This window comes from Monomorium pharaonis, chromosome 11 (assembly GCF_013373865.1).
Source record: "Monomorium pharaonis isolate MP-MQ-018 chromosome 11, ASM1337386v2, whole genome shotgun sequence".
Lineage (NCBI taxonomy): Eukaryota > Metazoa > Arthropoda > Insecta > Hymenoptera > Formicidae > Monomorium > Monomorium pharaonis.
Window position 1 is genome coordinate 2,478,500 of NC_050477.1, and position 12,222 is coordinate 2,490,721.

The window sequence follows — 12,222 nt, forward strand, 5'->3', positions numbered from 1 at the left end:
GATCTTCCGCGACACGTCCTCGGTCTCGGGTCCGTTGCCTCGTTGGATCACCGTCCTCACCGAGGTCTCCGAGCTCTCCGTCATACTGTCCCCGTCGCTGCCCGAGGCGAGCTTGCCGCTGCTGCTCGCTTTCGCTTTCTCGGCCGGCACCGTCACGGCCAGCAGGGGTGGTTTCTTCGACCACTCTTCGAGAACCGTCTCCACGCGTTGCTTGTCGCTGGCGCTCTCGTTGTCGGGCGTCAGCACGAGCAGGAAGTCGCTTTTGTCCTTGGATTTGGTCGTTCCTTCGACGTACGGCGCTTCGAGGGAGTAACAGGTTCTGGGCGAAGTACTGGCTACGCTAGGCGTGTCGGGCGGCATCTTGACGGCGATGCTCTTCGCGGACGGTCTCGCCGGGGTCTTCGTGGCCGCCAAGGCGGCGGCGATGCTACCGCGAGTCTCGCGAGGCGCCAGAGGTGCGGACAGTCTTTCTCGCGTCATCCTGTCCAGTACTTCCTTGCCAAGGGTCAATGACAGCCTCTTCTTCTCTAACTCTGACATTGACGGCGGGACCGATCTCACCGACTCGGATCTCTCGAGGCCCTTCAAACGACCAGTCGAATCGCTCTTCTTCAGGGTACCCTCCACGTCGCTCTGTTCCTTCAACATTGTCGATTCGTTTGTCGCTGTCATCGAATGGCATCGTACGTGAAGAGTCTTCGATTCATCTTGAGGATGGTCCTTGGAATCGCCTTCGGGTGGCACGATAATCTCGTAGCTCATTAAAGTCTCATCCTTAGCGACGTAATCCTGCTGAACCGATCGCTGTTGTTTGCCACTTTCACGGGGTGCATCGACGACGTCAGCGTTTCCGTTTGGTCGTCTCTGAGAATTGTCGCTACCGTAAATCTCGTTCAACTGCTTCTTCAGATTGGTCACCTGCTCAATGGACAGACTGCTCCAAAATTTCTTGCTGCCGCCGAGACTCCTCTGCAAGGACGGATGATAATCTACCATGAATCTGCCGGTATCTCGAAAACTGGTGTTTGCTTTCTTCTGCATTGTGGTCGCGACGTTCACCACCGAATTGCCGCGCCAGAGAGGTTTATAAGTGTCCTTCTGTAAAATAATTCTTTTCTTAGAGGATTCTAGATCGCTTTCCTCGCTCTGAAGTCTCCGAAAATACTGCAAGATGTCCTCCACGGAGCGTTCCTTGCAGCGTAAGCCGCAATCGCCATGCCATCTGAATTTATCAACGTCTTTCACGCTGAAAACAAAGTCCTTGTCGCGCTGGACACTCTTCAGCTTTCCATAGAGCGCCTTCAGCTCCTGTTCCGCCTTCTCCTTGGATCTGATTCGTTTCCAGCGATCGTAATCGATGATTTCTTCGTTTTTCAGCCGTGGTCGTAAATCTCCGGAGGAGAACGTACGTTCCAACTGGCCCATTCTGCTGAGACTCGCGTAAAAGTCGCGGAGATCATTGTACCGTTTTGATTTGCGCCTGTGATGCAGCAATTCAAGTATGTATTGCTGATAATCCTCGCGATCCATCGACGACAGTGAACCAGTGCTCCTCGTCAGGGACAGATTCGAACCTAGTCTCTTGGCGTCCTCCGCCTCGCCGGCGCTTCTGGCTCTCGCTTTCTTCGTAATCGTCCGCGGCGTCTCCGAGTCTTCTTGCTTGGAGATGTGAATTCGCCGAGGCGCCTGCGATCTTACCGGAGACGGCGAAGAGGATCTCGGTGAGGACTCTCTCGACTCTGGCAGGGTTTTCAATGGCGGTTCGCTTAGACTTCGCTCCTTCACGTGTTCCCGCGACACAGATTCCGGGCTACGAGCGCGCAACGTGGTGGACGAGCCGAACTCGTCGATGCCCAGCAGGCTGTCGAATTTGCCGACCTTCTGGAGAATCGACCGGCCGGGCCAGCAGACCCCGTACGGGCTCGAACTTCTGGACGAGACGACGCTGTCACGCTCCCAATTTTTAAACTTGGAGTTCGAGACCGGCCGCTTGTGCGCCAGGTATACGCTTAAAGACTTCAGGGACGGCTCCGACCTGAAGCTTTCCCTCGCAACATCCTGAAACATTTTTGCGCGCTCGCCGACGAGGGACTTTTTGTCTTCGTGAGGTTGCGCGAACGACGGTTGATTCCGCAGAAAGAGATTCTGGAAGAAGGTATCTGTGCGCGTCGCCTCCTGATGCCTCTTGATTCCATCCATGGTTAACGAGGTGGTTCTAGGATCCTGCTCGACGCTCGTCACTGTCACTGTCTTCTCGACTCTCCGCCTCAGCAACTTGATCCCATCCTTCTCGGCCATCTCTCGCCACCCGTTCAACGTCTTACTTTCGTCCGTTTCTTCGTTCTTGTCTCTCCGCGACTTTCTCTTCGCGTCTATCCTTTTTCTGTCACCGTTCACAGTTACGCGTATCGTCTCCGGCTTCCTCACCGGAGCCTTGACGATCGTGTGCGGCTTCTCGCGAGGTCGCTTCCTCCTATTCGCCTCGCTGCTTCCCACCTCGGAACAGGACGAGGACACCGAGCGCAGAGATTCTTTACTGACAACCAGCTTCTCCGGCGGCTTCGCGACGATCTTCGTTCTCTTTGGCTCTGTTTTAGCGATCTGTGACAAAGTACCTTTAGTGGAAGGTTTCAACTGAACGACGCTGGACGTTCTTCTCGCCGGCGTGAGCTGCTCCGGCGTCTTTCGTAATAATTCCTGCCCCTTGGGTGAAACCGTCACTACGACTTTGAGAGACTTATCCACCGGACGCTTTTGTTTACTCGCCGGCGAACTATACGGAACCGTTGAGCTCTTCACTACGGTGCCTGACGGAAGTACTCTGGTCTGCACGTCCTTTGTCTCTCTCTGCTTTTGCAGCGCTTTCTTGACCTCTACCGGAGAGGAGAGTTCCTGTGATCTGCTCAGCCTCCTGCAGGATTGTTCTTGCTCTCTCTTCGTCAAGCGAAGCTTCTCTCTTCTCGCAGACGAGAGAGGCTCTGGTTTTGTTGCAATTCTCTCAGGGGACTTTTGTATTACTTTACTAATAACGGAACCCACGTGTTTCGATGGCACCTTCACTGCCGCGAGTTTGTCAACCTTCGCCGGAGATTCACGAATACCCCTTAACGCCGGCGACGTCGACGAACAAACGTGACCTCTCGCACCGCTCGATGGCTGATTTAATTTCCTCGTCTCGATGAACTGGGTCTCCGACAAGCAGGGGTCTGATCTTCTCTTGCTACTAAAGGTATTGGAGAACAAAGTGGACACCCTGGCGGTCCTCGAGGCGATCGGGCTGCTGGAAGACGTGCGCACGATCGCGCTGTGAAACTGCTCGCGATTTCGCCGCTGTCGCTCGAGGTTGCTGCAGAATCTTTCTCTAAGCGATCTGATGCTCGACACGCTGTCGGCATGCGCGAAGCACTGTTCGTGCCTGGGTTTCGAATACGCGGTGTACGAGTTATCGATCAATCGCGTATTCTCCGAATACAATTTCAAGGTTCTGCTATGACGTGAGGACTTTCTTCGGGGTGGGGAGGGAGGTCTCGGCGCCGACATAGCTTGCGGGAGAGCTCTACCGGAGGGCGAGAGGCTGCGAGGAGGTGCTCTCATGACCGGCGGCGGCGGCGGCGGCGGCGACGACGGCGATCTTGAGTCGATCGAGGAGAGTATCGACCACTCGTGCCGCGCTGCCGACAGTGCCGTTGTCTTCGTGGACGAGAATGTGATCGTCGACGTGCACGAGGCGCTTCTACGATGCACGCGGATCCTCGTCAGAGTCGGCGAGATCGGGAAATACTCGATCTCCGAGTCGTCTGTGGAAACAAAGTTTCGGCATTTGGTCCAGCGTTTCTCGACGTGCCGTCGAAGGCCCTTCACTTTTACAACACCCTGCCACCCAAAGATCAGTCGTCTAAAGGTTGTCCCGCTCAAGGCTAAGCTGGTGGTGGACGCGCGCCGGCGAAGCGCCGCGCGACTGCGTGCCGATGCGAGAGAGAGAGAGTTCACGGCTCCTCATCGTGATGTTACTGCGGCTGGCGGTGCGCTTATGTAAAAGAAGGATTGCAAAAAAAAAAAAGGAGCTTTTCGGAAGGACCGACTCGCGCACCAATATCGACAGACTATATCGAGAGAAGAGCTGTGCCATATTTAAATTCAGGTGGAGATCACCCGAGGTCAGGTTGCATCAACACGCTACCGGTTGACTAATTCTGTCTAATTATCGATTACCTGTCCCCGTCTAGATCGCAGCCTCGGCCAAGACCGACGTGGCGATATCGGCGGGGATGGAAAAGTTTTAGGCTGACGGAGAGGCCGACGTGTCGTTGATTGATTAATTAATCGATACCGGCGAGTCGAGTCGCCGAGGTAAGTTTATCGACCAAGTATCACAATGATTCGCGCTGTCGCACGAACTTGGACAGACTCCGTTGTGTCCCACGGCAGCCTCTCTCCTCCTAAGCCTAATTAATCGCGATTAGTATTAAGTGACGTTGATGCAACCGCCCACGGGAGATTACACATACAGAGAAAATTCAATGTACGTATCAAAGCTGTGTGCTTCAAACAGAGCACTACTCACACGTCATGCCGCGCGCTTTTCAGTACAGATCAGCGCTGTGAGAATTAAAACTTTTCTTTTTTTTTTTTTTTTAGAGAAAAAGTCGTTTCGACTCTCGTCGTTGCATTCAGTCTTGCGAAACATCGAGGATGTGCCCTTTTTGCCATTATTATAAATAATTTATAATAATTATAGATTTAGTAATAGAATTCCTCTAACTGCAAAATCACAAACTAATTCAATCATTCAAAATTCTTTTTCTCATCACTCGAAGTTTCGGGACGCATGCGTGTAATTGACAAAACATACAATGATAATTAATTTAAAAAAACGCACACATTGCAAGCAATCTTAAAAAAACATACACCCGCATGCCAAAAGTAAACTCGGGTTACACGGCCGATATTGATCAGCGTGCTGAATTGTAGCATATCAAAATGAAAAAAGTAAGGAACGAAAGGAAGATCAAAAAACGTAAAAAAAAAATAGCACGAGGATCGAAGCGACTCACCCTTCGGACGTTCCGGGGCTGGCTTGCGAAGCCCATGGAGGGGTACGTCGCCACCGCTCTGCACCGTTTTGTACGCTAGTCTTTGCTCCAGTACACTGAGAGGACTGATGTCTTCTCGTCGGCGGAACACCAGCGTCGAGTCGCTCTCGTAGCCTGACTCCTTGAGAGCACTTCGCAAACGAGAAATGCGCGGTGAGAGACAGAAACGCCGTCGAATGACAGCTCGATTCATTATGTGGATTACTTACTGAGTTATGTACGGCTTGGCCGCGGCGCGTGCGTTGCTGCGCTGATCGAAAGGCTAAAAAAGAGGGGAAACTCCGTTACCGTTGCCATTCTTTAAGTCGCTCCTCAATCGCCAATTATTGTCTACACAAAAACATGCTACGTATACGCTACTCGGTATAATAAAACGTCGCACGCAGCGCGAGTAACACGATTACTCGAGATCCGACAGCGAGCGGTTCTTCAATCGAGATCAGCAATCGCATCGAGCAGAACATCGAGCAGATCATGCCGCAGTCATGTAATGTTAAGCCAGGATGAAAAGGGAAGCAACAGGATTAAACTAATGAGACATAATGCACAGGGAGGGGGGAGGTAACAAGTACGTGGATGATCAAGATACGAGGAGATCGACAAGTAGACGACAATAGTCGCTTGTGATGCAAAATGTATTGTACGATATATAAGATACGAACGTTCTTGTACGTCATGGAAAAATAACGTCATTAACAAACCATCAGTTTATATAAGACTAAAAAGTAACTGGTGCTGTTCGTGAAGATCGGTTATTCGCCTTTGTAACTTTGCTCATGCCGCATCGAGTGGTGTATTGAAAAGAATGATTTTTCAGTGTTTTTGCAACGTGTGTAGAAAGCGCTAAAAAAAAAACGCGGATCTAACTTCTTGACACGTAGAGTGTTGTGTAATGATACAAATAGAGATGTGTAAAACAAGCGTAACAAGAAGAAAGAGTGAGATGCAGAATCATGACAGAAGCGCAAAGAAGAAAGTGAGGGAGAGAGACGACTCGACAGCCAAATAGAGAGATAGACAAAGATATAGACAGATAGAGGACAACGTCATCGTGCACTCTACTTGTCGGCGATGTGGCAGCCGTTCTAACCCGTGAAACGGCTTGCGTGGTGATAACGGAGGGTGTTGTCGGTGATGATGGTAGCATGATATGATCGGTACTGGAAAAAGAAGAAGAAGTAGAAGAAGAAGAGAGCGGCGGCCGCTGCTGTTCTTGCTCTTGATGATGGGGTTGTTGATGATGACGATGTTGATGATGATGATGCTCGTGATGATGATGATGATGATGATGATGGTGGCCATGATGCTGATGACGATACTGCTGCTGCTGCTGGATGCTACTGTTGCCTAACCGAGCTCGGCACAATCGCGGCGACGGCCGGAAGCGGCGATACCGCCGGTCGCTCGATTCCGACCGGATGCGATCGGCGTGTCGGGCAACGATCCGGCAACACGAAGCTCTTGGATCTTCCGTCCATCATGCCGGCGTTGTGCCAATAGCAGGAATCGGCGGTAACGGCGGCGGCGGCGGCAGCAGGGGCGCGTTCCAGAGGTCGGATGATGCGACCGTCCCCGGTATCGTCACCGGCGGTAGTTGGACGATCGCTCGACCGATCGGTAGACTCAACCGACGAGATTAAGGACGACTTGGACCGGTCCTGGACCGGGGTTTTGGACCGCGTATGTATACGCGTAGATCTACAGGATAGATCGACCGACCGATCGGCCGTGCCTTCCGATGCCACTGGACGCGCCCGCCTGATGCCGCCAAGGAATTCGGAACTTTTCGTGCTGCTGATCGCCGGTATCCTTACACTGTCCTCCGGCCGATAGGAGAGGCTGAGGACGCGGGACTGCCGGACGCCACCGCTCAGAGGCCCCATCCTAGTGTGCTGAGGACGTCCGTTTTCGTTCAGCCACTGTTACCCGTGGGTTGTCGTCGTCGTCGTCGTTGTCGTCGGCGTCATCGTTGTCGTCGTCATCATCGGAAGGGGATGGGTAGCGGTGCAGGATGGCATACGAGCGGGCACGACACGCAAAACATCGACACACGTATACTATACATACGATCGGTGTCACGATCGTCCCGAGCGCACCCGGACGATCCAGCGATTCGCAGGACGGGGTTTCAAGACGGGAGACATTAGATGCAAGTCGGTAAAAATGACATATCGTGCACGAGTTAGCACAAGGATCACCGTATATGTATACGCAACGCGCGTGTGCATCGCGATATGCAAATTCTTTGCGACCGGTTAATGTTTCTCCGTAAAAAAGTAAATCCTCCAATTTAGTTATCATTATCGAAAGATCTATGGTACTTCAAGTAATCTCGGGGAAATCCCTCATGAGGTAGGAGGATTGCATGCGCCCGGTGTGCACGGCCGGGTGCAAGGACATCGATTATCGGAACGCGATAAGCCGCCGTTAGTTATCACGTTTGACGTTAAGTCGCACGAGGAAAAAATCGCCAGCCGCTGGTTCTCTGCTAACAAACGACGTATACCGCGTCGGAAATATACATCTTGAGACGTAATAATCGCGTTAAGACCGACTGCGCGATCGTTCGCTGGCGCAGTTGAAAAATTCATTCTATTACAGAGAGCGCGACAAAGTCTTCTTATTCGTAATTCCGATTTTACGACAAAGTTCTACGAGAAAAGGAAAAGAAGATTTATGTGGTAACATGATAATTCTAAAAGATCCCTCAAGGCGATGAGCTACCAGGTTAATTCCGAAGTAATGGAAAATGTTAATTTTAATTGAGCCCTACCATCTACGCGGAAGAGAAGAAAAGTACCAATAGATAGAACAAGGAGAGAACAGAAGGAATAGTGAGACGGAGAAAATTCTTATTTAACTATGCATTAATATAAAAATGGCGTACCCCGTCAAATATGTCCATGACCTCGTCCCACCACTAGAATCACAGAATTAAATACAGTGTTATACTATGCGCTATCTAGAAAGGGTTACTGAAACATTTAGATTCAAATAAAAAAGGGGAATTCGAACAATATCCAAATATCCTCGTCATTTTCCATCTAAAACAGCAGAAGACGTTAAATGATCAAGCGGTAAATGAACATGCCAAAGTAGGAAGCCATATAACGGAGTTTCTTTAAAATAAATTATCAATTACGCGATTAAGTTCATAATTACACATTTTTAATTGAATATAATTATTAAATTACTATATACTCAAAACGGAAGTTTAATTTTGAGATATTAATACTTCTGTCTCCCCGTTTTTTACTTAAAAAATGTTTTAATTTTAAACGTTTAATTTAAAATGTTTAATTTAAAATTCTAAAACGTCTAAAGCTGTTAAAAAAAGCTGTTATTTCAACTTTAAACATTTTAACATTTCAAATCTAAACATCGTTTAAAACCAAAACGCTTTTAAACATTTAAAAACGGAAACATAAAACATTTCCAACGTTTCAAATTACACACTTCTCTTTTGAGTGTAATTACACAGAAAATTTTAATAGATACGTCTCGTATCTAGCTTTTAAATGGAAATTGGCGTGGTATTTAAACGTAGGATCAACTACAAGCAGCGCTACAAAAGCAGTGTGAAAATCAACGGGGTTGTTGTACTACGTGGAGCTGCAGCGTACCCCGAAGGATGCGATTCTCTCCACTCGAGGGATAATAAAAATTTATGTACGTAATCTCCATTATTTTTAGCAGTAGCTCTTTCTCTCTCTTTCTCTCTCGAGGGACTCTGCGCGCTCTGAATACACGTGCGTGCTTGGTGTACACTGAGAACTGTGTCTGCGCTGTGTGTACGTGTATAAGTTAAAGAAACGCAATAACGCCACCACGAGGGCGGCGACAGGGAGCAAGAGCTCGCAATCAATTAACTCGTGATCGCCAAACAGAAAAGCTCTCAATAAAACGGAGGAAACGAATAAGTTGGCCGGCAAAAAGCAACTCGTTTTATTGTACACGTGATTTCGATTGACGTGATTACCTTCCTTCTCGTCCGCGCGTCGTAAGTTGGCTAGAAGCAAAGCCATTTCAAACGATCATGTTCCAGGTGTGTGTTCTTTGGTAATCTTGGGAATCTTTCGCGTGAAATCGCGGTCGCGTCGTATTCGATTGCGATAAGAAAATAGAAAAAAGGGAAGGGGAGGGAAGAAGAGACGTCTACGCGAATTTCTACTACCGCGCCCGACACGAAATATGGCTCGATATCGCGCGATACCAAGTGATATACTACTGCACGTTCGATCAATTTCGCAATGTGCAACGATATATGGCACTTCGACTGGGGGAATGGATGGCCAATCTTAAGCTCGCGTTCAAAACGGGGTGCACCCCAACGTTATAGTATCAACCGTGGCCAACTAAACTCTGCGTTCTTCATTTACGTCCAAGATAGAACTCTACATCGAGCGCATTATATAAATACATATATATATATTTTTTTTTTACGTTTTTTCACATATTACACTTAATTAAAATTACTTAATGCAGTTAGCTGCCGGTGCGATGAATGTTTCCGTCGTTAGGAGATTCGATTGTCCCGTCAATCGTTACTCTTCGGACGAGCTAAACAATAATTTCTACACGGTGTCGCATGACCGAATCATCTTTCGATGTTATGGGAAAGTGCGCTTAAATTTTTATTACTGGCAGGTATGTCTACATCTCGAGTTAAGTACGGTAAAAGTCGCCGTACCTCTTTGGCTTCCTTCTCGGCGATCGACGAGCGTCCTGGTTCATAGTCCTCGATGCGGCCGGGCTGATTCTTGTAAATCTCCGCCGAGTATTTCAGCCCCCCATTCCTAAAGCGGAATGTAAATTATTGCTCCGTTATCGATAAGCAGTCATGAACTTTAGATTCCAGTTTCTCAGAGAGAAACGATCTATTTCGTTTGACACTAAAACTTGATTGAAAAATGAAAATCGGCATAAGTAGGACACACGCGGAGGAAACTTAAACGATCCGAAGCATCCTGAGCTGTCGGGAAAAGGAAAAAAACAGGCGGGAAAGTTTCCGAGTTCTCTCGCTTACTTTCTGGGCATAGTCGCCGTGGTGAAGTCATTTTCTTTGTTGCGCAGCCGTCGGCGGCTATCGAAAGTGACGGATCGATCCGAGTATGCGCGCGGTTCCGGTTCGCTCAAATATCCGCTGCTACTTCCGTATCCATATCTGCCTCCTGAAACAAGAGTGTTTCGTTTTTCGCATTTTGTTTGCAATATCGGCTCCTCCTCGGACTTCCGTTTAGTTTCCAGCAAAAAAGAATCTACCAGTAACCAAATAACGTTCAATTAACAGTTCAAACAATTCGGTGTTTACCTATGGTTTAGTTCCTACGTTATAATAGAAATATAACGTTACGCAAACACACAGATACATATTTATGCACACGCATACACACATACACGTATACCGTGTTACGTAACGTTAGTATAAACATTATTTGAGAATTAATCATCGAGAGCGAGAGATCTAGATGGCGGTGAGATTAAGATGTAATCTCGGTTCACAATTAAATACATCTCAGTTCGTAATTAAATTTTAATCGATCTTCCCGGAGTAAACGGGGGTTTGAATTAAATTTTTACCGCGGGTAGATCGACTTGGCGCGATGAAACAATCTAAAGACGGGACGACTCGACGGAAGATCGGACGTGAGAACTTCAAATCAACTCAAGAAGTTTCCTCGCGACAGCGAAGAACTCACGCCAACTCGAGAAGTTGTTCCGACTTGGCTTGATATATTCGACGAGAGCTCGTATTTCCCCGTCAGAATTCTCCAAATTGTAAGACGTCCACAATTCTAGGACGTCTACGTGAACCACGCAATCTCTCATAAGTTAAAACACACATTAAGGGTAACGATTAATCGAATCAACCACGATGTTAATCTACGATGAGAGAACATGTCCTGCCGGGAGGAAGGAGGGGAGAAACAAGTGTTAATTTACCAGTCGGATGTTGTTAGGTAAGACAAGGCGCAAGATAGTCGTTTATGTGTCTGTCGCAAATTGTTTATTACGTGTTCTTTTTTTCACGCTCGACTAGCTCAGCTGTTAAAAAAAAAACAAAAACGGCGAGTATATGTACAGCGACAATTGTTATCTTTGCGTTACGCAGAAGGCCATTACATCAGCTGCCGCGATCTACGGAAGAAAATAGCAGCCTGCCGCAACATTGCGTTTTCCCCACGCGATCGGAGATCATCTCTCCATCCCACTATATTTTACAGGTTATTAGTTACGCTGTTGTTACACAAATCGCAGCTAGAGCGGCTGCATTACGCAGCGCACCCACGCACGGCGTAATATTAGTAGCAAATGTCGCAATTCGACCACCGCAGCAGTCATGCGCGCAAGTTGCATATTCACCTCTTCTTGTTTTGTATTTTATGGTTACGTAGTCATCTGGAAAAGCAAAATCATGGAATTATGCGACAAGTGCCCGTTCGTCGACTGATACTATTCCAAACGCGCGTACGAAATTAAATGTTAAATTCATTACTTATTCCGCAATTGACGACAACATTAGTTGACACTGTACGTAACGAAAATGTGCGAACGATTGTTTGTATCTCTCGCGGTGGAGCCTCTATCTAATAACCGCCCGTAATTACAAAACTTACCGTTTCTGTCCGCGCGGTGCAGCGAGTCGTACATTTTCTTGTACCATTTCGCTTGATTGCTTTCCTTGACTTCCTAAAAGTAATTTATCGAGAGAGTACTGAGATAAGTGCATCGCACGCCGCGACTTAAGCACACACAATCACTCGTTTATAACGCGATAATTAAAAAATTGCGATATAAATAATTTTCTCCCTACACGGCTGTGTTCGTCAAGTGTTCTCGTCGATACTTTCCATTTATTTAATAATTAAGCGACCTACCGATCTCAACACGAGAGGGATACCCTCCTTAGTCACCGGGCCGATCCCCTCGAACTTTCGAGGGCCCAGATCGGCCATCTTCTTCGGCGGTTCAGCCTCCGTTTCCGGCTCACTCTCGTATTCTTTCTTCAGCGTGTAGACTGAACGATTCAATTTCAAAAACTCGATTATTCGGAGACCTCATCGGCACAAAAGATCATTTAGCACTCGCGTACGCAGTCAGAGAATAGGTTGACACGTACGTAATTAGA

General features: G+C 48.1%; 1 protein-coding gene across 21 annotated transcripts in view; it reads right to left on the reverse strand.

Moving 5' to 3' along the window:
- The window catches only part of LOC105831139 (sorbin and SH3 domain-containing protein 1), a 79,470-nt gene that overhangs the window by 17,860 nt on the left and 49,388 nt on the right, over nt 1-12,222 (reverse strand). For 13 of the 21 annotated variants that reach the window (XM_012671061.3, XM_012671060.3, XM_012671059.3 and 10 more), the window contains 10 exons: nt 11,972-12,111; nt 11,711-11,783; nt 11,457-11,492; nt 10,120-10,264; nt 9,784-9,889; nt 9,073-9,102; nt 7,981-8,013; nt 6,908-7,012; nt 5,303-5,355; nt 5,055-5,224 (listed from right to left, as the gene is read on the reverse strand). In XM_012671061.3, coding sequence (XP_012526515.2) covers nt 5,055-5,224; nt 5,303-5,355; nt 6,908-7,012; nt 7,981-8,013; nt 9,073-9,102; nt 9,784-9,889; nt 10,120-10,264; nt 11,457-11,492; nt 11,711-11,783; nt 11,972-12,111 — 891 coding nt within the window. Of the gene's footprint in view, nt 1-5,054; nt 5,225-5,302; nt 5,356-6,183; nt 6,267-6,907; nt 7,013-7,980; nt 8,014-9,072; nt 9,103-9,783; nt 9,890-10,119; nt 10,265-11,456; nt 11,493-11,710; nt 11,784-11,971; nt 12,112-12,222 lie in introns of those variants that run through there. The other 8 variants (XM_012671064.3, XM_012671063.3, XM_012671070.3 and 5 more) reach the window with 7 other exon arrangements.